General features: G+C 47.0%; 1 protein-coding gene across 1 annotated transcript in view; it reads right to left on the bottom strand.

Annotated features, from left to right (window-relative positions):
* DNMBP (dynamin binding protein) overlaps window positions 1-21,442 on the bottom strand; it is a 50,976-nt gene extending 29,534 nt beyond the window's left edge. The window contains exons 1-4 of the mRNA XM_081191101.1: window positions 21,323-21,442; window positions 6,276-6,429; window positions 3,598-3,720; window positions 1,336-3,204 (exon numbers count right to left, since the gene is read on the bottom strand). Coding sequence (XP_081047227.1) covers window positions 1,336-3,204; window positions 3,598-3,720; window positions 6,276-6,423 — 2,140 coding nt within the window. The 5' untranslated portion in view covers window positions 6,424-6,429; window positions 21,323-21,442. The remainder of the gene's footprint in view (window positions 1-1,335; window positions 3,205-3,597; window positions 3,721-6,275; window positions 6,430-21,322) is intronic.
* Between the last annotated feature and the right edge of the window lie 4,723 nt (window positions 21,443-26,165).

Here is a 26,165-nt window from a genome sequence, read left to right as displayed (position 1 = left end):
GAACAAGCGTGACGACACGTCCCGCCTGCCAGACATCTGGAAATTAGCCCTCCCCACAAAAACCGACACCAGAACCAGAGGCACACAGAACGCCATCTCCAATCAACCACACCAGACCCAAACCCAGACCCTCTCCACAGATAAATTACAGACACCATCCAGTAGCCAAACCATAGTGGCACCTCCGGATGCTGCACCCCCCTGCAATCCCTACACAGATCTGGCTGGCACAGGGCACAAAACCACAGCTCGCCCCTATACACGAAGCCAAGCCAGAGCACAACTAAGTGCAGTACAGCCATCTTCTCAGAAAAAACTCTTCACTAGCTCAAGAGGTCAAGACACGAAAGCTTTAGCAACTAATCCACACCTAATGACCCTCCTAAGTGGTACTCAGAATATCACTCAAGAAATCACTCAAGACATCCCTCAAGTAATTAATGAACAAAAGAAGAAAAGACACACTAACCTGGGAACTTCCTCTCTGCCCAGAACGTTGGAGGCTATACACCACACCCCCTCAACAGTATTTATAGGAACTCAAACACTGAGATCCTGCTCTGTTCCAGTAACAAGAAGCCGAAAGCACCAGCCTGAAGATGACGAGTGAGACCTCGTCGAAACGTCGCCTAGACACCCCAACTCTTACACGGGAAGACACCCGAAGACACCAAAACCAGTGTATGTATATATATATATAGTGTATGTGTGTGTGTGTGTGTGTGTGTGTGTGTGTATTCTTTTTGGTTGTCTAGCTCAAGCAAGGAGAAAGACCATTCTTACTATGCTACCTCTGCAGGAACTGTGTGAGAAGAGGGAAGCTACACATCCTTGAGCGTATGCACTGAGTTTAGGAGCAAACTGCCTGTCAAAATGCTAGTCCAGTGGCAGAAAGTTCCAAAATGACGTCTGTGCAGGTGCAGAACCCAAGTACAGGACTGCCCAGAGAACACGAGGAACAAGGGGGGGGGGACCTGTGGGACAATAATCATGCAATTGTGGGAGGCTTAGAGGAAACATCAGCCAGGAAGCTGGGCAAGAAATCTATCCTCTCTCTCCAACAAGAGAAAAACAGCAAAATGAAAGCTCCTGACTCCACCCAGGTACCAGTAAGTCCAGTGCCACCTAGCGGCTAAACTATATGATGACACTATCCACACGCAAGCAAATCTGCCCAATCCTTTATTCACGCAAAGAATTTGAGAAAGGGTTTCTTTTAAGTGCATCTTCCCCAAAGCCCAAGCGGTAATGTCCTCACACACTGGATTACTGGTAGCGAATTACATAGCATTCTACACGTCAGAACTGATAAATGCAGAACTGATCTGTACTTACCTTTCAGCTCTTGCAGTTCCAAGTGCAGGCTGGACATTTTGCAGTCGCAAAACTCTAGGTTTTCTAAAGTCTCCGCTCGCCCAAGCCCACCCTGTGGCTGCTCCAGCATTGTGCTGAGCTCCGCACGGGTCTTGCTGTAAACATCCAGTTCTCGCTCCAGTTCCTGGATACGATTCAGCAGGAAGAGGCAAGGAGATGCACCTCTAGGCTCGTCGCTGTTGCCTTGTCTCTCTTTGCTCCCTGGCTGCAGCTTGGCAGGAGCTGGGCTCCTCCTCTGGCTGCTGGGAGGTGGAAGCGGTGCTGGCCTGGACGGCCTCACAGAGGTTGGCAGAGTCTGAGAGGGAGGTGTAGTTTTGGGGCTGTGGCCTGCAGGCGAATTAAGTGAGGCAGAGACTGGGGTGCTAGGCCGGGGAGGCGGTGGCCGCAGCACCTTCCTCCTCGGTGGAGTGTGTTGCACTGAACCGCGTACGATGTCCTTTTCAGAGCTGAAATCCAGGATGGAAAAGTGTCGGGAGGTGCTATCGTGCTGGGGGGTGCCGCAGTTGCCATGGCTAATGGGGCCTGCCAGGCTCTGCTCAAACTGAGCCAGCTGCTCTGTCAGTTTGGAATCGAGGTCTCCACAGCTCTCCCCATGGAGCACCCCTTGGGGGCGCTCGGCCCGAGCACCACGACAGACAGGCCAAGTGTCCAGGCCCTCATGGGTCCCACTAAAGCTGGAAGAGCGGGATTTGGGCTTCCGCCGCTGGATGTCCACGTAAGCAGCCAAGTCCTCACAGCGCATGTTCTTGTGGGAAGGACTGTGAGCCTCTCTGTCCCACTCCAAGGACTTACAGGCCTCTGAGTGGCTCCATGAGGTCCTTGAGCTCTGGTTGGACTCTGCGTTAGTCACCTGACCACAGAGTTGGCCCTTTGGCTGGAGAGCAGGCTGAGGTATGAAGGAAACTCCATTTACGGCTTGGATAGGGTCCACCGAGGGAGAGCTTGACCTATCCGAGGGAAAAGATTCCAGGCAGCCTTCATTTGGGCGGCTGAGCATTTCATTCTCTTTGAGCTCAGAGTCCAAATGGTCTTCATGACGTACAGCAAGGTGGCCAGGCTTCTCCTCAGTGCAGGCCGGGCTCTGTCCAGGCTCCTCCCATATGGCAGGAGGACTTGCTTTGGGGCTGCTGACCACCTCAGAGTCCATGTCCTTTGGCAGACACCCGGATTCCCATTTCTCCCTAGCTGGAGGACTGCTCTCCTCCAACCTCACAAACCTGTGAGGGAAGATCCCACGTCTCCCTCGAAGCTCCCCCTCCAGCCAACCATCTTCCAGGACTTCCAGAATCCGAATCCTGTCTCCCACCTCAAAGTCCAGCTCTGCTGACTCCAGGGCTTGGAACTGATAGAGAGCGATCCCATAAGGCCCCAGAAACTCCTCACCATCACTCCATGCCTTCTCCTCAGGCTGAGGGTATGTTCCTTTCACCCCATTAACGCTGTGGATTTCTGAGGTCCCGGGCTCCTCAGGACCAACCTTGGCTTTTAGCGGACCCAAAAGCTCTACGAACCCCTCAGGGAAGATACCTTGGCGACCCCCAAGCTCTCCTTCAAACCATCCAGGCTCGGGGATCCCCACAATGGTAATCATATCCCCTTCCCGGAAGTCTAGCTCCTCCTCCAGCTGGGCTGAGAGGCTCATCAGCGCCCGGGCCTGGCCCAGGGCATAGGGTGGCATCTCCAGGGTGGTGCCGTAAGGTGACCGAGGGCCGAAGGCTGAGAGGCAGAGTTCTCGCACGCATGATGAGGGGAAGAAGCCTCTGGCTCCCAAACAGCTTCGGCCTTGGGGCCAAGGAGAAGACGCAGAACCATCCAGAATCACTAGGTCTCCTGCAGGGATAAAGGATATGAAGTCAGGGGATTTCTAAGGTGTCACCTACAGCACTCCCTTGCTTAGAACCCGTCTAACACTAGGCAATATAAGTAACCCCAAAGCCACAAGGGCTCACAGCAATCTAGATGGCACTTGCCAACAATGGGCATCGCAGGGATAGGAAAGGTGGGCCATGGCCACTATTCTGGGCACTTTCTTGCTGTTCTATGTGCTCAGAGCGCAACCCCAGGCATGGCAAGTCCAGCAGAGCATGAAGTTGCCAGCAGTAAAAGCCTTTGGAACGTTGTAGCCGGAGTTCTGGGGAAGAAGACACTAGGAAGGGGGCTCTTGGAGAGAAGGACCAGGCTGAACAGGCCCCTCTTTGACTACCCAATGGATTCCACCAGTACCTCTCTGCAAGCTGAGGCTGCCAGGCTCCTGGGAAGTAAAATTGCTGGTGCAAACAAACAGCTTTTCTCCTTGTTTCAAAGCAGGAACTTCCATGGGTTCCACAAAGCTGCTGGGAAACTGTCCTAGAATGAGAGAGAGAGAGAGAGCACACACACTGTCAATAGCAGGAAAATGTTCCCGTGGACACAGATTACACAAGTGCCTCTGCCCCAATACATCCCACTGTTCTCTAGGACATGCAAGCATCTCTTTCCAGGGACTCAGCAAGATTGGTAAAGAAAAAGTTTTATATGCATTGTATATGCAATATAACAGCGTGGTACCAGATGGCACTGTGGAGTCTAGTCTTTCCCAACTGGATTTCCAGTATGAGTTTACAATGCGTTTAACTGAATCGCTTCTTTGACATGTCTATATCCAGCCCAGAGGTCTGTAATTCTCAATGAACCACCCTTCGTTAGGCCAACCAAAACGTCACAAAATAGCACGTAAGCTTTCAAGTTCTACAGGAATCCTCAAAAGGGGTGAAGAACTTTTTCCCTTTCCATCCAGCCAAATGAAGATTTCTGAAGAAAACTGTAAGATTTAATTTGAACTAACCTTTCTGAATGGACTTGTTTAATATGTTTTGTTCTTTCTTGGAAAATGTATCTTTTATAAAAGACCCATCCATCATGATGTGTGTTCTTTCAATGAATCCACCCTATTCCTGTGACTGTAATTTGTTTTAACTGCTTTTAATACTGAATTTTAAGCTGTAACCCACTCTGGGACTTCTTGATGGTGATGGACTGGTATTATTATTATTATTATTATTATTATTATTATTAGTTGGGAGCCTGTCTTGGTAAGCCAGGAGGCCGATCCAGATGTCAGAATCCATTCAATACAAAGGCCACATCCTAGCACCTAGACAGCTGTAGGATCCCAGACCTGCAGGATCCTCTTCTCTCCAATGAATAAGCTTTATTTTACTCCAGTTTAAACTTCAGCACTGAGAACAAAGTTGAAATGATCCATTTTATTTTAATGCATTGAACAGATTACTCCACAGCATGTACCTGGAACTTGAAAGGATTTTGAATTGAGGTGATGAAAATCCCTCTATGCTGACATGTTACCTCCAGCTAAGAAGGCCTTGCAAAACCTCCATGTTTTGCAATGGAAGGAGGCAAGACAGGACTACTACTACAGATCTGGCTTTAAGTTTTGTCCTGTGGTGCACGCAGGACGAAAGTCCTGAGGGAGAAGGAAAGGAAAGCTTGAGAATGGCACCCTCTCCTGGCCATAAAGCATTCTCTCTCTCTGGTACATCTCATTTACACTGGCAGTTGCTGGACGGCTATACAGCTTGCTTCAGGCTCAGTCTAAGGATTTACAAAAGGAGAAGTGAGATTCTCAAACTCTGGTGACCTGCATCTTGCCACCTTGACAAGACAGCAGCCACTTTGATCATGCCACAGAAATGTGGACAAGCTTAAAAGTAAAGGGACCCCTGAACATTAGGTCCAGTTGTGGCCGACTCTGGGGTTGTGGTGCTCATCTCGCTTTATTGGCCAAGGGAGCCGGCGTACAGCTTCCGGGTCATGTGGCCGGCATAACTAAGCCGCTTCTGGCAAACCAGATCAGTGCACGGAAACACCGTTTACCTTCCCGCCGGAGCGGTTCCTATTTATCTACTTGCACTTTGAGGTGCTTTCGAACTGCTAGGTTGGCAGGAGCAGGGATCGAGCAACGGGAGCCCACCCCGTCGTGGGGATTCGAACCGCAACCTTCTGATCAGCAAGTCCTAGGCTCTGTGGTTTAACCCACAGCGCCACCTGCGTCCCACAGTGGACAAGCTTAGAGCAGTGGAAATGATGAGGGAGAGAGAGCAGGGACTGGCGCTGCATCTTCTTCTTTCCCCAGGGCTGAGGGCAAGAGACTTCTCCCCAAGTGGCCAATTGCTAATGACAAAAACTGGCACATCCAGGGGAGATGTGCACTTCCACTGGCAGAGACACCAAATGAGCCTTTTCAAGGCACAGATCAAAAGGTGGCTCTCAAGGGAAGACCCAGCACTGCAACCAGGACACCAACTGGCTTCCTGGTTTCAGTGCTTTGCCATCTGCTATACTGGTCAGGGCCCTGTTGTCATGCTAATCCCACAATAGGAGAACCCTGAGTATGTTGAAACACGCATCTTTTATTAGACTGGCTGGCTTGTTGAAGGAAACAGAAAAGGGAGTAAAGCAAGCTTTTGGACATAGATGATAGGTTCCAGCTGAAGGTTTTGAAGAACTTATGACTGCATACAGAGGCCACATCAGACCACTTCATGTGGCGGCTGCTCGTACAGTATCTACATTTGTGTGTAGTTTGTGTGTAGTTCACCAAGTTCATAATCGAGCCTATTTCCTTCATGGCACTATAAATGCATATCACACAGGGAGCTCTTATTCTAGTGCATTAGTAAATGCAAAATTGACCCTCAACTCCTTAACTGTGTTGTTTATCCCTCATCTTCTGGAGAGACTGCTGGGGCCACCAAGTACTTGGCTGGTATATTCAAAGCTCCCAAATAGAAGGGGGGCATTTACATAGTTTTAATCCCCACACACCCTGAGTTTTGCTTCATGCTGGCTTGCTTCTAATCCAACCATTCCTATGAGCCCAGCGCAGGCCTTTTGACTCCCACCTGTGACTCCTTCCTTCTTCCCAAGGAGCCAGAATTCGTCTATGACTGCCAACACTTCTATGACATCCCCCACAAACAGCGGCAACTCTTCAGAGACACTGGGGCAGAAGTCAAAGACAGCCCGTACCACAGAGCCTGCCTCCATCATTGGGATCTGCAATGAAAGGATACAGAGTCAAGGCCTGGGAAACAGTTGTGTCATGTCACAGACTGCAAGGGGAATTTCACATAGGAGCAGAGATTCAGGAGCACTAAGCAACTCCAGAAGTAGCATGGAGGTTTGCATCAGTCTGGATACAATGGGAATGGGGAATGTATGACCCTCCATATTTTGTTGGGCTACACCTCCCAATGTCCCTGACCACAGTGACCAGGGCTTATGGGTGTTGGGAGTCTAACAACATCTGGAGGGACACATGCTTCCCATTCCTCAGATACAAGACCACATTTGTGTAGTATTGCAATCATTTGCACCCTAAACCCGTGTGGCCATCCTGTATCTCAAGTTCAGTGCAAGGGATCTTCATATGCTCTATCTTCTCAGGACTGAATGGAGCCGCCACTAGACTGCTATCCTTTCCTACAAAGTGACCCTCATTCTCAACAAACACTTCACAGGAAGAAGTTAGACTTTGTCTCAACGGCAGTCCATTCTGACTCCTATTTTTTTGACCTGATTCTGTCCTACCCTTCTTTTCTGCTTACGTCAGCTCGTAGGGTATGAGACTCTTAGACACAGGCTCGTGGGTTGAGCAAAAGGTTCCTGCATTGCATTGCAGGGCGTTGGACTAGGTGAACCTTGTGGTCCCTTCCAAAATTCTGTGATCTATTATCCTTTTCAACGTTTCTTGTATGTTGACCTTCAGCCCCTCTCCACTCATTTTTCCCATGCTTTGCCTTTAAAGATTAGTTCTTGATGAGTTTAGCTGTTCCTCCACCCTGTTGCAGCTTCACTTTTGACCTTGGATGGATTGGGTGGCAACCTCCATACCTTATAATTACACGCAACTGCCAGTTGTATAGCTAGGGACTGGGAAGCAGTGGGGGTGGGGAACCATAGGTCAATGGAAGACCACTTGTTTTGCATGTAGAAGGTTTCATCCTGGCACCTCCAGATTTATTTATTTTGTGATACAGTACCTGATGGTGGGAAAGGGCCTCTGCCTGTGAGCTTGAAGAGGCCCTGCCAGTCAGAGCAGACAATACTGGACTAGGTAAGACAATGAGCCTGACCTGGTATACAGGGGCTGACTACATCTGGTACAGGTTCTTGATACTGAATCTGACCCAGCTTCCACCAAGCCCTGGGATCCTGCAATGCCTCCTGCAAAGATTCTCCTACAGTCCAAACTGCCTCGATAATTCACAGGGAGCAGTTAACTTCCTTGGTTAAATGCCATCCAGCTCGGAGGGCTGCTCTCCATCAACTGTGTTACAGGAAGGGCCATTCGTCCTTGTCAATGTATTTATATTTCACATTTCCCACAAGTAAATCTGTGCACAAAGCAATTTACACAAAAAAACAAAGTCTAGTTGTAGTACAAAATACTACGTAAGTACAAAATACGACATATAATATCACAGCAACATAACACTAAGAAAGTAATAATTAGCTCAGTTGGTTAGAGCATGGTGCTGATAACACCAAGGCCGCAGGTTTGATCCCTGTAAGGGACTGCTGCATATCCCTTCATTACTGGACGAGATGATCCTCAGGGTCGCTTCCAGCACTACAATTCTATGATATACAGTGGTACCTTGGGTTAAGAACTTAATTCGTTCCGGAGGTTTGTTCTTAACCTGAAACTGTTCTTAACCTGAGGTACCACTTTAGCTAATGGGGCCTCCCACTACCGCCATGCCGCCAGAGCATGATTTCTGTTCTCATCCTGAAGCAAAGTTCTTAACCTGAGGTACTATTTCTGGGTTAGCGGAGTCTGTAACCTGAAGCGTATGTAACCTGAGGTACCACTGTACATATACCGTAATTAGCAGTTCATTTACCATATATAAACATTTAAGTAAGCATACAAATAGGTCAAGTTCAAGTATCTATTTGGACTTCATTGCTGAGTAAGTGTTTCTTCGCAGCCCCAAACAATTTTGCACTTGTAAATGAAACAAACAAAACAGGCACTTTCTTTTTTAGCAATGTGAGGGGAGAAAGAAGCACAACACTGGTGCTAGAAAGCCACTCTGAAAACATTCATAGTCCAGACTGTGTGTTAGATCCAGACAGCACTATCAGGACTTTATTTTTATTTCTCTCTTTTTTTAAGGAAAGGGAGGATTGCACAGGTAAGTCCAAAGTATCAGCTGGGACAAATATCATAAAAAGAAGAAAGGTGAGTGACCCTCGTTCATAGGTGGTGTGCAAACAGATCGGATACTGAGATAGGAAAGAGATAATCAGGCAAGCGACCTCAGTCCCACCACTGAACAGGCTCCTCCTCCAAAAGATACACTGTTTGGGCTGGCATTTTACAAATGACCAGACCACCAGAAAGTTTGTTGTGAGAAGGCAATGGAAGTGGTGGGCAGTGAGGGGGGTAGCCATTCTGGACCATTCCCCCAAGCTCCAGAATCAGGCTGTGTGAAAGGAACCAAGAGTGCAGGGTCAGGAGAAGGAGGAATTCCTGTCAGGAAGGGACGGCAAGATGGAACGGAAACTTAGCATTTCCCTGACGCACAGAAACTGGGCTCTGGGCTGCCAACAACCAGCAAGCTATGTGCAAATGGTGACAGGCACAATCTATACAAAACCCAGGAAGCAAACCTCTATATTGCCACTTCAAAAAAAGGGGGGGTTCCTCCTGACCCTAGTAGGGTGACCAACTTTTTTATAGGTTCCTGCTCCTGCACCTGCAACAGCAATTCGATCAGCAGATGTTAGCAGGTGGTAAGGCTGATCCCAACACTATGCAAAGGTTTGTTTGCTGTTTCTGCACACCAAACTGCTGTTAAAAGCACAGGAGGGCCGGATGCTCTTTCAGGTCAGGTGGCAACCCTATGCTCAGTACCTTTAGAAAAGAGAAAATCAGCTCTATCCCAGGGCACTTAATGGGGGCAGGGGTAAGCCCTGTATGCCAGGGATACAGATGCCTGAGCCCCATATATTGTGATAGCTGATATACTGACATAGCTTTGATTCCTGCATTGGAGCAGGTTAAGACTAGATAACTTTGGTGTCCCTTCCCACACTATATTTCTATGATTCTACTCCCCATTGCTACTAACATCAGAAATCGACAGACACAGAAAACATGGTTACACATTAAATGACACACTTGCCTTTTCTCAGGCAATGAACAGTACCGTATGCTACCCCCCTCCCCACAAAAAACCCAAATACCCCCCTGTGTTAAACATGCACCTCAGAGCAATGTCTAGGGCACTAGGTGCTTAGATTTGGGGAGGAACAATTGGGATTGTTTTTATAGATGTGTGTGCATAAACCCATAATACAGGATGGATGAGCGAAAGAGCTAGAGGGAACAAATGTGTTTTGCTGATGGCATTGGTTTTTTATTATCAGGCACTAGCAGCTTCACTCATGGCAACAATGTGAAGCTGGCATTTCTCAAAAATGCTGCCCTGGCAATTCCCAGTGTTTAAGCCCCAGGCAAACCCAGAAACATGCCATAGGTTACACTTCAAATGATATTCTCAGGCTGCAGAATATGTACACTCAGTTCTTCCCCGGACCTCTATGGAGCACATCAGATCAACACTTCCCACCCCACCAACCTGTAGACTTGCTACAGGTATCTATCCTAGAGCATCAATAGCGACTGGGACCATTTTCCTGCATGTCTCCTGTGTCTTAAAACCACAGGAAAAAGGAGAAGTGCTCACTTGCAAAACGGGATGATGAAGTTTCAGATTCTGATGCAAAATGCTGTCTATTAAGGCAAGTCAAGGAAGCAGCGCAAGTTAAATGTTATACTGTACCTCTACCATTTCAGTACAAATGAATGCTGCAAAATAGCAATGCTTATCCTTCAATATATGGATCTGAGCTCAAAGTCAATAAAATGCTGCTGCTGCTGCTCTGTAGAAGGAAAAGGAGCAAACTAACAAATTTCTGCAAGCTGCATGTTCTTATAGCTCCCACATCCCTCCATGAAGTCTGTGTTTTCCAGTTGTCAAGAAAGAAACTGTATAGACCAAATTCTCAAGTATCATGCCTGTGAAGCTGTGTACACACTTCAGTTTACTCTGCTTCCAGTGGTTTGGAACATACAACGTTAGCTGCAATACACACCTGTCCTGTATCTTATGATATTTCTTATGAAATACTGAGTTTTTATAAGTTTAGCCCAAGTCAGCTTTGATGTGAATTAAGAAAAAGAAGGATCTATCTGTGTTTTAAGATGGCAATGTGTACACAGCTGAAATCTCTCAAATTAATGTCCTGAAGTTCTTTGAAACAATTTAAACTGCCCAACAGGGTTCCATTCAGTCATTCTGTTTCACTAATCCTTGTTCATGAGCGTCTAGAAATCACCACTACAGACACAAAACACTTCCATGAAGTAGCATGCTAAACCTTAATTATTCACTATACGGCAGGAACAAAAGACATTCTTTGTCCATTTGTCTTAATGCAGGAATCTGTTACATGCTAAGAAATCTCAGCCCACTTTGCACTGAGGGATGATTAAGCACAAGCCACACCTTGTGTCTGTCTTGCCTAGAAAACTGCATAGGCCAAAAGTGGTTTTTGTTTTGTTTTTTTGCAATAACATGCTACAATGTAGAGAAACCAATGTTTAAACAGTCTTAAAACGCAGAGTACAAATTAACACAACCTGTCACAAATACAGCCCAACATCACAAGGTGCAATCCAGGACAGAACAAGAGTCCCTGGCAGATTTGGACAAACACTCACCAAAGCATCTGACAGACTTTGAAACAGGATAGGATAAAAGATCTGGAATTTGAGATGGTAGAAAAAGTAAGGAGAAAGGAACCACCATATAGATTCAGATTGAAATTGAGATATAGGATATGAGATATAGGCAGAGAAAGATAGAGTTATTTACGGTATGTTTATATATAAACGGAAGAGCTGCAGCTCAGTGGTAGAGAACATATTTAGCACGCAAAAGTCCCAAATTCAGTTCCTGACATCTTCAAGTTGAGCTAGGAAAAATTCCTGCCTGGAACCATGGACAACTACTGTCTCTCAATGCAGACAATACTTAGCTAGATGGACCAATGGCTGGCTCTCGGCATAAGCAGCTTCCCTTTCCAAGGAGGAAAGGTCTCCTCCACTACTGTAAACGGACAGGAATCATATCCCCTTCCTCAGAACAGAATTTGTTGTGGCTGTCAAGAAAGGTGGGGAAAAACAATTGGGGCTGAGACAATGGGGATACTTTGGCATGCCTTGTGGAAAGCAATTAATAAATAAAACAAACAAATTAATGATAATAACTGGATTTGGGAGCAGTTCCAAGCCTGCCATGAAGCATAAGTTACGCTGATTCCCCTGCACTCAAGGGGTTCTGATCCATAATAGCAATAGCTACTGTCTTCCAAGTGCCACTAGACTCTGGTACACCCTCATCCATAATACACCCAGGTAAAGAAGGCGCAGCTTCTGGTTCGACATTTTCACAGCAGCTGATACAGCAGGATGAACGCGGAGGAAGGAGCCCTGGTGATGCTCCCGATTAGAAAAAGTTCAGTCAGCTGTACAAGGCATGTGGGTGTTAATGAGTAAAGAATGTCCTAAATGGAGGAGGAGGAGGACTGCTGAGATAAAGCCAGGACATTCCTTCAGTTACTATAGGCCATGGGGAAGGAACGTGTTAAAAGGGCAGCAAACAGCAACGACGACACTCTACATTCTCTACCACACTCTCATGTGTAAGGTCTTCAAAATAAGAGAAAGAGGGTCCACCACAAATGCAACACAAACCATCCCTAGTTCTGGCAGTGAGGGCGGGGAGAATAAGCAGGCAGAAACCTGGGATTCTTTCCCTCTTGCGAGATTATTTTAATGCACTGTGGAAAGATCTCCTCCACTTCTGGCGGGCTGACTCAAAAGGGCTTGCTTATTCCACGACCGGGATGACAGCGGAGTGTTGTCTTCTCAGGAACATCTGCCTGCCAAGCCTTGCTCTAAACTTGTGCCTGGAGGGAGGAAACAACCTTCCAGCTCCATCCGGGCTGCATCATCAGACAGCCCTGCCTTCTGTCCCAAACAGCAAACTGTTCCCAGATTCCGTGCTTTGAGCCTCCTCCCCTTGGCCAGCCATATCCGTGCCAAGTGTAACAGCCCTGCGCACGCTGTAGCAGGAGGCAACGATCCAAGGGAAAGCGTTTTCACCCACCCACAGGCCTGGGGTCACGGATGAGTCACACGCCTTGCTGGCTTGCCAGCACCGCTCCCCTTTACCTCTGGGAGATCTGCAACTGAACAGAGATGATAAAGGGAAATGGATCTACAGTAGAAATCCATCTAACACAGCAGTACAGGGTGGCCTGTTAAGTCAGCTAGAAGCCTCTACTCTCTTAGCAGGCCTCCATGTGGCAAGGCTCTCCTGCTTCCAGTCCCCTCAGTGTCCAACATGGTGTAGATATCTCTCTTGTTCTTTAACTGCTTCTGGAGGAGGAGGAATCCCAGCCACATGCTGCAGCATGCACAGAAAGGAAGCCAGCGCAGTATACATCGCCAGTACGGGAAAGCCAAGCCCATGGCCTGAGCAGCCAAGTTAAACAAATGCTGTATGAAAGAGCCAGCTACAACCAGGGCTGAACGTGAGGCTGTTCAAACTGCACTTAGAACCACAAGTTGGGGGGATTCTAGCACATGTCATCTGGATAGCCATGGTAGGAAATATAATGCTGGACTCAGGGCTATATTTCTAGAAAAAGACATGCCAGAACTCACCATGAACGGCTCCCTTATTCTCCTCTAATGGCAATGGTGCCCACCTGAGAGGCGCCAGAACTGAGTTTCGGTGAGTTCCCGCTGAAAAAACACACCCCTTGGGTTGAGGCATCATCAAGAAGTACCCGAAGCTGTATTGCTGTCGTCTGCTTGTTAGTTTGCCCCCAAAAGGGGAGATTACAGAATAGTTGGAGAGATTATCAAAGTGATGTTATTTTTTTTAAAGGAAGGTTTTGAGCACCTCTTGTACAGGACATAGGATCTCTCTTTACCTCAGCTAACCGCCTTTGTAAACCAACCCCATCTGTCACTGAAAGACAAGGGCCTGAATCTGGAGCAACAGCGGACGCCTGCAGTTCTCCAAGTATCCTGTCAACATCCGAGAACAAAACAAGCTGAAAGTGATCCAAGCAGCAACAACAAGAGGTTGTCAAGGAGACCTCAGACTTGGACACTCTCACAACTGTGGCTTCCAAGCTGGACCAGAGAGGAAACAGCTTCACAAATGTGTCACAGCAGCCCGTAGATTTCTCTCTTTCTGGGTGGGCCATATCTGGGGGCATCTGCTCTTCCTTCATCGGCAAAAACAGCAACAACCCTCCTGGGTCAACACTCCAGGACTGATAGATAGGAAATAATTGCTTGCCACATTAACCAACATAGCATGAGTCAAATGGACTGAATAAGTCCAGCTAATTTCAGCATGATGTTTCAGCCACCTGTGCTCTAACCACGACCCCAAATTCTTGAAGATCTCAACTCCCTATGTATTAGAAGGAAAGGGTTAGAGCACCCAGGAGCCCCTGCACCAAGGGCCAAAGTCTGTATAAGGCACCTCCTTATAGTTTTCAGGTGCCATCCAGATGTTGCTCCCATCCTCCCTGACCATTGCCTTCATAAACTGGGACTGGTGGGAGTTATAGTCCTACAAGTTACCTATCCCAACCAATCAGCAACCTTTCAGCAAGGCCAGTGGGCTGGATTGTGGTACCTTGATGCTAAATATCTTGTTCTTCATTCCTGATCCTAATATTTGAGGAAGTGCAGAACAACACACAAAATGTCTGGCAACACCAACAGAGAGCCCTTATGCCCTGCTACACATTCCTACCTCCAGCAGTCTCATGTTTAGAAATGCTTATTTTTAGGGCTACATTTCCCCATCCATCCTGGCTCTTACAACTGACTCTTGTTTTTATTTTGCTTTTATTTGTCCAGTCATCTTTTTTTAAACCCAGTTTATACCGCACTGCCAGGAAAGAACAATGATACACTCACCATATGGCTGAGCCCCCCCCCCCACTGACCTAGATAGGAAGGCCACAGAGACACAGGCCTGAGAAATAGCAAGGGGAGATGCCTCTTCCACAGCAGGGAGTCCTAAGCAGTGACAGAGTCTCATGCGGGATAAGGACATTTTCCCACCCGGGGAAATAATGGCTCAATTTGCCCCTCAATACATAAATCGTAATAATAGACTTGGAACTTTTAGGAGGGAGTGCTCCTTTGCAGCTACTAGTGCTAGGGTAATCTCCCACCAGGCTTTGTGTCACAAAATTAATACCAAATGTATTGCTAAGTCAGACCTAAGATCTTGCTTAAGTGCCAAAACCAGAAAATCAAGGGTTTCACAAGTACAATGAAGCCTATGTTCCCCATTCCACCGATATTCCGCTCCATACAACTGGACCTAATTTTCTCAGAGGGGCTGATGACTCAACTGTACAGCAATGCTGCTAGAAACTGGAGGATGCCAAGGGAGATCCTCAGCTGCAGATTTGATGCAAGCAGGAAAGATGGTGCAAGTAAGTCCCTGTCATCCTTATTCATTTACAGAGAACATTCAAAAGGTACCATCTACCCTGGGCAGTATATTTAAGAAAGCCAAATCATGCATCTTCAAAGCCTACCTCATGTGGCAGCTTCACTGCATCCTTCTAGCACTGATGAGGGACCGTATCCCAATGAATGCCTTAAGCCTTTAAATTTGGGCTCTCTCTGAGTGTCACTCTGAGTCTGCAGCAGCTTGTTTGGCTAGTTCATGACATACATGCACTTTGGCTCTGTTCCTGAAATGCACTGAGAATCTATTCTCTTCAACTTTTGGGTACAAAGCCTGCCACTTAGTTTCTATCTGCGTGGGCACCGATGTGTCAGTGGTGAAGCTGAGTGTTCCATCACAGGTACAAACTACCATTGCAAACAATCCTGAAGCAGACCGAGAGTGAAATGCTGAACTGTACTTTGTGCCCATGACAGAGCATTCAGAAAAAGATATCCACTTCCACATAGGCAAGACTCCACGAGAAACGCCAGCTCAGGCAAAAAAGGTGGGTCACCAGCCATGTGGCCCAGAATCACATCAATGAATGAAACTAAGCATTATGGAGCAGTATATAGTTTTACTTCTGTTGATAACTGGCTCTTGGAGCTTGCCTAGAGGCAGCACATGTTCCTAGATACAAATTATATATTCCCTTCCCATCTGCAATCACCTGGATTTTAAAAGCCACACCACAAACAGGTGACATCAGCACATACAACCACAGGAAGCTACTGATGATAAGCAGGGGAAGGATTTACCAAACTCAAGGCAGAACTAGCTTTGTCATCCATGCTCCTCCTCCTACATAGTTCTAAAGCAATCTCCTCTCCTGTGCTGTCATGAAAACGTGAGTTCACTCTGGTGAGAAAGCTCAATGGTACAGCTTTCGCCCATACTAAAAACAACTGATCATAAATCTACAGATGGAGCTACCTGCACCTGACTTAGGAACAAAGACCTGCCTGTAGCTTTTGGGTGACAAAATTCAGTGCCAATTTGTGTGCTGGTTCTTCTCAAAGTCCTGATTGGACAATGGCTACAAAATCAAGGTCATGGTGCTATTGAAACCAACTGGGCAGTGCAATCCTAGGTATGCTTACTCAGAAGTAAGTCCCACTACACTCAGTGGATCTTACACCCCAGATCACAGCCTGCATTTCAAGAGCTTGTTTACTTGTGGCGAGAAAACATCTCCACATACCGCAGTGTACTGAAAGTCTCTTAGAAAAAAAATCAGAGAGAGAGGTGGGGCATGTTATAAACACACAGTGCAATGCAATGTGACTATTTTGAACGCCTATTTAATAACATGTAAGTACCCTCAACAATACTGTCAAATCCCTTAACACTTCAAAGGGTTAACTTAAGAGAAAGGGGAAAAATGAGGATGGGGAGAAGAGAAAGGATAAGAAAGGAACACAATAACTCAAAACCTGTTTACCTGGAAGAAAATCAGCCAGCCTAACCGGCTTCCAAGTCAGTATACTTAGGGTTTAGGAGCACAGCACATCCACAAGCCAGCTAGTGCAGCACTGTCAGCTATGACTAGCAGTAATTCTCCAATGTATGACTCAGATATAATGGGAGTCAAATCAAAAACTTTACCTACGTAGCCCATGAGCAGTTCCTTTATGCCAATAAGTAGTTTTGCAGTCGAAATCTGAAAGCCACGGAGAGACACAGTAGGCAAGACTCTTGAGAGCGCCAGGCCAGTACAATTCACCCAAATGACTTGTGCATAGTAGAGAAAACATTTATGGAAGTTGCGGGTGACAACACCAGGGGAAATGGAAAACACGTTGTGTGTTGAGTTCAGACATGAGAGACTTAACACAAAGACAAAAATGTGCTTTAGTGCAATGCAACAACTTTTACAGCATGTGTCAAAAAAAAGGGGAGCAGGGAGAAGAAACTTGTGAGAGACAGATCAGTGGGATCATGAAACTAGCCAGGGGGCTCAGTTCAGTCTGGGTTTTCTTTTTCATGCACTGTGTTGGGAGAGCTATGGGTTAGCAACATTTTAAATAAGAAATTAATAAAGTCCCTCCCTTCTACACAAACAAAAGCAAGGTGGTTGTGGCAAATAAGTAAAAGGTAAAAGTACCCCCTGACCATTAGGTCCAGTCACTGACAACTCTGGGGTTGTGGTGCTCATCTCGCTTTATTGACCGAGGGAGCCAGCGTACAGCTTCCGGGTTATGTGGGCAGCATGACTAGGCCACTTCTGGTGAACCAGAGCAGCGCACGGAAACGCCGTTTACCTTCCCACCGGAGCGGTACCTATTTATCTACTTGCACTGGTGTGCTTTCGAACTGCTAGGTGGGCAGGAGCAGGGACCGAGCAACGGGAGCTCACCCCATCGCGGGAATTCGAACCACCAACCTTCTGATCGCCAAGCCCTAGGCTCTGTGGTTTAACCCACAGCACCACCTGCATCCCACATGACTATAAGTAGACCCTTGTAAATCCTTAAAAGGGCCCTAATAACGAAGGAAGTGGGGGTTCGGATAATAGCTGGGATGAAGGACACTGTGTGACATTTGTCCAGATAATACAAGAAACGTTGCAAGAAGGCTAGTGCCTATTTAATAACGGACAAAGTTGGGAACTGACAGTGTAATCCCATGGCTATCTACTCAGAAGTAAGTCCCACTTAAGTCAGTAGGATTTCCTCCTGGGTAAGTGCCTACAGCACTGCAGCTGAAGATGGGTCACATGATGGAATGGGGGCTCTACAAACCTTTTAATGACATAAATGTTTTCATCTGCCCTTAAGGGTTTTCATACCCTTAAGAATGGCACTGCTGGAAACATTCAGAGCGTTGATCTCCGTAAGGACGTGAATAAGCATTGTTGCTTATTTGGTGCTGAAAGCCTAATGCTTACTTTAGGGCATCTTGGCAAAAGTGCTGCAGCGAAGATTTAGGAAATAGTTGTACTGCTGTTCTCAGCACTGGTGTGGCCCACCCTGTAGGCTTGACAGCTGCTCTTCGCAGCAGGTCCATATGGCAGAAATGCCCCCAAGCGCTTATGAAACAGCTTGAGCCAAGTAAGGCCAGCACCAGCTAAAGCTGCACGCAAACACAGAGGAGAGCGCTTTACGTGGGCGCCGGTGACACCGTTCTTTCCACAGCGAGAGGAAACTTGTCCTGAGGAACGCGCTCAGCAGAGCTTTGTGGTGAGGCCTACATCTCTTTGCAACCCTATTCCTTCCAGACTACTGCAGGCTCCCTAATTCTGAAACTCAGGTTTAAGAAACCCAGAATTCACTCTTCCAGCATCCTATACGCTGCTATGATCCTTTTCTAGTTAGATTAAAATATTAGGCCATTGAATAAGCAACAGCTGAGCTACAGCTCCTTTCCTCAGCCTTTTGCCAAGGAAATGACAAGCACAGGGAATATGAAGAGACTAAAAGCAGCATTGCAAGGAATGTAAAACTGAAGTCGCTCAGGCTCTGTTCACAGGTTGTAGAATTCCTACATGCAAGTCATATATAGTAGCATGCGATGATTCTACACACGAGCGCAGGTCTGGCTTCAGATTTTTTGGGTGGCATGGGCACAAGGTGGGCACCCCCAGTGCCAACTGCAGTCCCCATGCCATAGTCTCTCCCTCACACACTTGTGAATGAACCTTGGTGCTGCCACCAGCTTCTCCCCCTGTGGTTGTAAGTGAGGGGGCTGACCCCAGTGTGGGTGCCAAGCTATTTTGCACCCTTGGTAAGGCTAACTACTTGCAGCAGCACCACCACTCAAAAAAATTGCTAACTTCAGTTTTCAAAAGCAGGTGTCTTGTACAAATGATAAAATTCTTCAAAATATAAAACTACAATATTACCAGAAATTTATAAGCTATTACAAAAACTAATCTGTATAAAACTGTGCTCCACAAAGGTCAGTACTGCACCCCTTTGAGTGCTGTGCCTGAGGCAGCTGCCTAGTTTACCTAATGATAGTACCAGCCCTGGCTTATTTTCATTTATTTATTTTTATTAAATTTATATACCGCCCTCCATCACAAAATCTCAGGGCGGTTCACGGAATAAAATGCGGAATAAAAACAAGTAAATAAGTAAAAGAAAACAGCAAAACAATAACCCCCCTTCCCACAGACACATTAAAAAGCCATAGAATATTAATCAGCCCAAGGCCTGGTTGAAACCATCTAAAGATATATAATACAGGTGACAGGCAAGCCTCTCTGAGGAGAGCATTCCGCAAACAGGGAGCCACTGCAGAAAAGGCCCCGTTCTCGTGTTGCCACCCTCCATACCTCTTGGAAGATGAGCGCAGAGTCCAGGGTCAGTTTATATGGGGAGAGGCTCTGTAAGGAGCAGCTACGACCATCACATAGCCCCATAAGTAAGTGTGGGGGAGTTAGTGACTACAGGAGCACTCCACTGAGACGCCCATAACAGGTGGCCTGTATGTGGGCTAGCCAGGGTGCCAGCCCCAGTAGGACCTCCCAGGGCACCTGAGCACTGGCAGATGCCACAGTATGATGCCAGGGCTGCACACACAGATTGTCATCTACACCCAGCAATTCCCACACAAGTGGAATCACATTTGCACTTGAGGACAACATAATTGACGTGCAGGAATTTGGTAATGTGTGAAGCAGGTTCCAGGGCAGAAAGATATGTATCTAAGTTGCACTGTTCCATGCTATTCCCAAGATGCAATTAGGTGACATTTTAAATACTGATTTAAACTAATTAGAACATGATAGATGTTCAGTAGGATTTGCTATCCCGCGATGTGCAAACCATGAGTGCTGGACTGTGACCTGACTCCACGGTGAACTCCACGGTGGTCTCAATGTACATCCCATTATGTTAAAAGGCAAATTGCCTGGAATATGGAGGGCTCAAGAGACCCACCTACGTGTTCCAGGGAGGTTCTTAGGAGTGAGAAGAATCCAGAGGAAGGCTGCAATGTTGTGTCGGGCAGGAGAAGAATGTTCTTATTTGCTGAAATGTTTCACTTATCCCATCCCAAAGATGCAGGGCAGATACACAAAAAAGTATGCACAATCACAACTAATAACAGACAAGAAATGGCAGTAAAGTGGTACCTCAGTTTAAGAACAGCCCTGTTTACAAACTATTCGGATTAAGTTTGTAAACCGAGGTACCACTGTAGCTCTAAATCTTGCAATCTTGGAATCGCTGCTCAATATACAGTGGTACCTCGGTTTCTGAACAATCCGTTCCAGAAGTCTGTTCTTAAACCGAAACCGTTCTTAAACCAAGGTGTGCTTTCCCTAATGAGGCCTCCCACCGCCGGTGCCCTTCCAATGATCGGATTCCGTTCTTAGACCGAGGTAAAGTTTGCAAAGCGGGACACTACTTCCGGTTTTGCAGACTTCATAAACCGAACACTTCGTAAACAGGGCTGTTCTTAAACTGAGGTACCACTGTACATATAACAAACAAACAAAAAACCATACACACAAACTCTTTTACCTTGATTGGTCGAATTTAGCTGTTACCCGATAGCTTATAGTAGATCTCCAAACAACAAGAAAGCTCTTCCTGCTTCTAATATTTGAGCATCTCTCTACATACCTGTTTCTAGAGTCTAACCACAGGATCACACACACACATAGTTCTCAAAAACCCCAAAAGATTCTGATGTAACTTTTCCTTCTGTAAGAAAAGGCCGCCCCATGAGCATCAACTGTCATACTGGAATCCGCCCTACGGGGCATGTCAGTCATGGGTCGTCTGTACTTGGGTGAAGGAGGGTCGGAATGAGCAGCCAGAGTCAGATCCCCTAAATAACGATGCTGTCCCCAGAATTCCTATATAGGGTGTTGTCACCTGGGGGCGGGGAGTAAACCAGTGTTCCTAAGGAGTACGGACCATCTTCAGTAGCCAAAAGCAAGATCGCCTGGGTGCGATCCAGACCAGGACCGAGGAGGACTACCAGGGGGTAAGACCCCTGGACCCAGGGGAACTGTGGGAAACCATGGTGATGTCCTGGGCGCGCGAGGGCGCGCGTGCTGCCTTAGGGAAGCCTCCTCCGACTCGGAAGCTCAGCCTGGCGTCCCTAAGCCAACGGGGCGGGATGAGTGGGGAGCTGGCCAGGATAGCAACCCGCGATCTCCCGCAGCGGATGGGGAGACCAGTTGCCCACGCAGCTCAAGCCGCGGAGGGAGGAGCCGGGGCCGCGTCGGAGAAGTTTCCACACGAGCCCCGGGGGCAGCGCTTTCTCGGGCGGACGGGAACGAAGTGGAAGCCCCGACGGCGCGGAGGGAAGGGGGCGCCCCGGCCGGGCCCTTCCCGCTGTCGCGATGTCTCCCTCTCGGCCCCTACCTGTTGCGCGGTCCCTGCAGCCGTCGCAGCCCCGGCAGATCGCCCTCTCGCCTCGGCCCCCAGGAGCCGCCGCGGCCCGGAGCTCAGCTCCGCCCCGACCCCAGTCGCCGCCCTCCGCAGCCGGCTGTGCTCTGAGCGCCCCCTTCCAGCAAGCGGGTGCAGCTGGGGCCGGAATCCCGCTCTTGGAGCCAGCGAGGCAGCCGTTTCCCACGGGCAGGGGGCATTGGACCAGGCAGAGGCGTGTCCATTGCTGGAGATCTGGAGGCCAGGGGCGAGCTGGGGCCGGCCAGGGGCGTGGAGGCACTCTGCACATGCTCAGGTGCATGTGCCCCCCCCCGCTCCCTGCGCTGAGTTTCTTTGCCTTGCACTGAAAACTAATCCCAGGGCTTATAAATCTTGGAAGGGATCCCTGTGTTTTCCCTCTTTCTTTAGCATCCGCCTTTGCCATCTTTTTCGAGTCCCAAATGAATTGGGAAGAAAATGTATAATTGCCGTTAAAACCGAGAACTCTGCATTCGAAACTTTGCAGTAAAGACGCTGCACGTTCTCCAAGCGCTGGAGAAATCACATCTTGCACAAGCCAGTTAAACAAGTAGACAAGTTTGCTTTATGCAGCTGTGGCTGGGATCTAAGACATGCCCCGTGGGGGTTTTGACTATTTTCTTTGAACAAGAGGCTCCCTCCCTTCCCCCGCCTATGCCGTTTCTCCCCAGCTGCTTTTTAAAGCCTGCTTTCTTTCGGAAGTGGTTTGCTACGCTGCATGGAAGGCTGCTGCTTCAGAGAGAACAACCAGAAAGGAGCCTGGGAAGAGGCAGAATGGGGAAGTGACATAGCTCAGCTGTAGCACATCTGGCTTCTATGCAGAAGTGTCCCAGCTTCAGTTCCAGGCATCTCCAGGTAGTTTGCAAAGTTGAGATGCGTCACATTATTAATTTACTTCCCTCACTGAGACCAGAAATCATCTTCTGCCTTTCTTAGCAAATGCCAGCTCAGGGCATTTATGCATTGCCTGGCAGGATTCCATTAAAATGGTAGTGTTCCTGAACTGCGTATTTGTGCCTGGTACCATGTTCTGCACATGCATGCGCGCGCACACAAAATGCAGAGTCTTTGCATTCAAAACTGGGTTGCCCATGGCACCAAATTTATTACAGAACAGAACCCTGATCTATGTAACTGTCTGAAATATGAGAAATGCAGTGGTACCTCGGGTTAAGAACTTAATTCATTCTGGAGGTCCATTCTTAACCTGAAACCGTTCTTAACCTGAGGTACCACTTTAGCTAATGGGGCCTCCCGCTGCTGCCGCACAATTTCTCTTCTCATCCTGAAGCAAAGTTCTTAACCCGAGGTACTATTTCTGGGTTAGCGGAGTCTGTAACCTGAAGCGTCTGTAACCCAAGGTACCACTGTGTATCTGTTTTCTTTCCTTTGCTGGGCTTTAGGATCCCTATTTGACTACCCTGTGATATGGGAGGATAGTGGCCATGTTGCCATTTCTGGAGAAATTCAAAAAGAAAGAAGGGTGGAACAGCCTCTAAGCAGCAGGCATGCAGCCTAACGCAGCAGAATCCTATGCATGATTCAGAAGTAAGTTTCACTGTGATAACACCACACCAAAGCAGGTGGGAAGGAAAACAGATGACATCAGAAGCAAAACTGGCTCAGGGACAACACTCCGTATACAGTGGTACCTCGGGTTAAGTACTTAATTCGTTCCGGAGGTCCGTTCTTAACCTGAAACTGTTTTTAACCTGAAGCACCACTTTAGCTAATGGGGCCTCCCGCTACTGCCGCGCCACCGGAGCACGATTTCTGTTCTCATCCTGAAGCAAAGTTCTTAACCCAAGGTACTATTTCTGGGTTAGCGGAGTCTATAACCTGTAGCGTATGTAACCTGAAGCGTATGTAACCCGAGGTACCACTGTATTGGCTCTCTAATGTCACTTCTAGATTATCTGTTCATTGAGCAACACCTTCCAGTGCCCTTTCCCATCACTTTCCTTATTGCAAACTGTCTGATTTTAGGGGGGAAGTGGGTTTGCTGCACTATCCCTAAAGTGTAGTTGCGATGACACCCACATCCATCACTGCCACTGCTGCTAACTCTCTTGGTTTCCCCCTTTCTTCCCACTGCCTTGGACGATGGATGCATTAGACACAATAGGCTTCAAAGGCCTGGGCAATGCAATTTATTCCATTGAATACTTATTTTTATAAGGTAATGCCCCCAGCTAAAGGTCTTTTTATCACACTTTTCATTCCCCAATAGGTCAAGGATGGGGTACCTGTGGCCTATCAGATGTTGCTGCACTGCATCTCCCACCATCCCTTACTATAGACTGTGCTGGCTGGGGTTGATGGGAAGCCAGCCGCCTCCGGAGGGCCAAAGGTCCCCCAACCCTGCAGTATGGCAGGTCATTGTGCATAGTGTGAACACTCATGACTCAGCTCTTCCACCTCTGCAGTAGGTCATTGTTCCTATTGAGAACACTCATGACTCAGCTCTTCCGGCTGAGTCATATAATTGGGTTGATTATATGGGAAAGAGTAGATGACAGTAGATGGGCCTCCCCCAGCCCTCTGAAGCAGATTTTGGGGGTGCATGGGGGGCTATAGGAAGTAGGCGAGGGAGAAGCCCCCTTGCACAAGCAGGAACCTGCTTGCACTGTGTTGGATCTCACCCGCAGCTTATTGTGGGAACAAACCATGTTGTTTCTTTTCGTAAGGACAGATCCAGCTCATCAGGTATACAGTTATGTACAGTGTGTGCCTGTTGTAAATGTTTGTGCATGTTGTTTTTATTTCTTTGAAACCATTTGAAGGATAAGTGGGGAACAAAGCAAGGCAAAGGACCGTGACACAAGAATGCTTTGCATCAGCAATCTCTGTGTTTCCAAGCGGGTTGACCTCCAAAGCCTCTGCATTATATATTGCAATGTTTAACACTATTTGCAGAGAATGTGGGACACCTATGCAAATTAGGGGCAGGCAACAAAGGCACAAAGACCTCTTGGGAAACAAAGAGGACATTGCTGCTGCTAAAAGAAGGAATTCACACCATTGACAAGTGTGGTTTTTGAAGACTTTTTCTCAAAGAAAATTGAGCTCCAAAGATGGTTGTTGGGAGGTTCTAAAAGTTGGAAGTAATTTGTAAAAGATGAGCCTCGCTTTCCTACATCTTTAGTGCTAGTTTCACTGTGGCTGGTTTTACATGCTGCGTTTTCCAAATGAGTTCTCATCTGCAGTAAATTAATAAGGTAGGAGGACTCCCCATCCTTTCCAAGATATGTAATCTGGAAATTCTGAAGCCCGAAAGTTTTTTGAGTTGGGTTATCAAATAAATTTGTGGTTGATCAAGAAAGCCAGTGTGGTGCAGTGGATAGCCAAGGTCCCTTTATATGACTTTGGGCAAATCAGCCTCAGTTCCACATCTGCAAAATGTGACTAATAAGGGCCTGCATCTTAACACTGTTGCAAGGCTAGCAAGCATTATACAGATTACAAAGCCTGCTATGCTTACCATTATAAGGCACTTACCAGTAAAAGTGGTATATAAATTACTGCACTGTATAATGGCTTATAAATGACCATAGCAGTTAACACTAGTGAATACTTGATGCGTGAAATTGCTGGGATTTGGGTCTCCCATCCAAATGGCTTCACACTGTCCTCATATGAGCCAATATAGTTGTACCTCCAGTTCAGAATATCAGAGGGAGGGGCACAAGGTTGTTATTTTTGCTTTTGCTTTTTGTTTTTAAATAGAAGGAAACGCGACATATTGGAAACATTTGAAAAGTTAATTCACATACCTTAAAAGCATCCCATAAAAGCCTTCCATACCCATGATCAAAATATTCAGTGGCCAGTAGGGGGCAACATGGTCTTTCTCATTCTGATGCAATTGAGGAGCACAAGTAGTCTGAGGTTGTGCAAATGCTATACCTATACAGTAAAGCATATTTGAAGCTGATTCTTTCTTTCAAAGGATCTGGGCACTGTAGGTTACTTCTCACAGAGTTACGATTCCCAGGAAACCTTTAAGAAACCACAGTGCACAGAACTTTGTACAGTGGTACCTCTGGTTATGTACTTAATTCGTTCCGGAGGTCCGTTCTTAACCTGAAACTGTTCTTAACCTGAAGCACCACTTTAGCTAATGGGGCCTCCTGCTGCTGCCGCGCCGCCGGAGCACAATTTCTGTTCTCATCGTGAAGCAAAGTTCTTAACCCAAGGTACTATTTCTGGGTTAGCGGAGTCTGTAACCTGAAGTGTATGTAACCTGAAGCATATGTAACCCGAGGTACCACTATACAGGACTTTCATTGCACTATGTGTTTGATTATGGCCATTGCATTTACCATTTTTACGTATCTGAAAACTGATGCTGTTTAAACTTAAAAATAATACTTGTTGGGAAAAATACATAAAATTGCCCGCATTGCACTGTGTGTGTATCTTGATGTTGTCATATATATTTTAGCAAGCAGCTTGTAAAATTATGAAGGCTGGAAAAAATGAATTGAGACTTGAACCAGCACAGAATTAGTTCCCTTTTTTGGAGGGGATGAACTTGAACGGTAACTAATTCCTTTTAGGAGGGGGTGAAATGGAATGAATTTCTTGTTAAAATGAACTTTCCAAGCACTGATTTGAACTAGTAGGTAGTCTTGAAGGAATATTTTGGTGTTATGTTTTCTGGCTCCTCTTTTCAATCACTATTCCCCCCTGCCCTTTTTCCTCCATGACAAGTGTGTAGGTATTTCTGTCACCTGTGCATGCACATCATAGACCAATGCCTGCCCACCCCTTTCTAGAAGAGTTTTTTTTTGGTCCATAG

The sequence above is a fragment of the Podarcis bocagei genome, assembly GCF_964188305.1.
Source record: "Podarcis bocagei genome assembly, chromosome: 4".
Lineage (NCBI taxonomy): Eukaryota > Metazoa > Chordata > Lepidosauria > Squamata > Lacertidae > Podarcis > Podarcis bocagei.
This window is presented reverse-complemented; position numbering and strand designations above follow the sequence as displayed.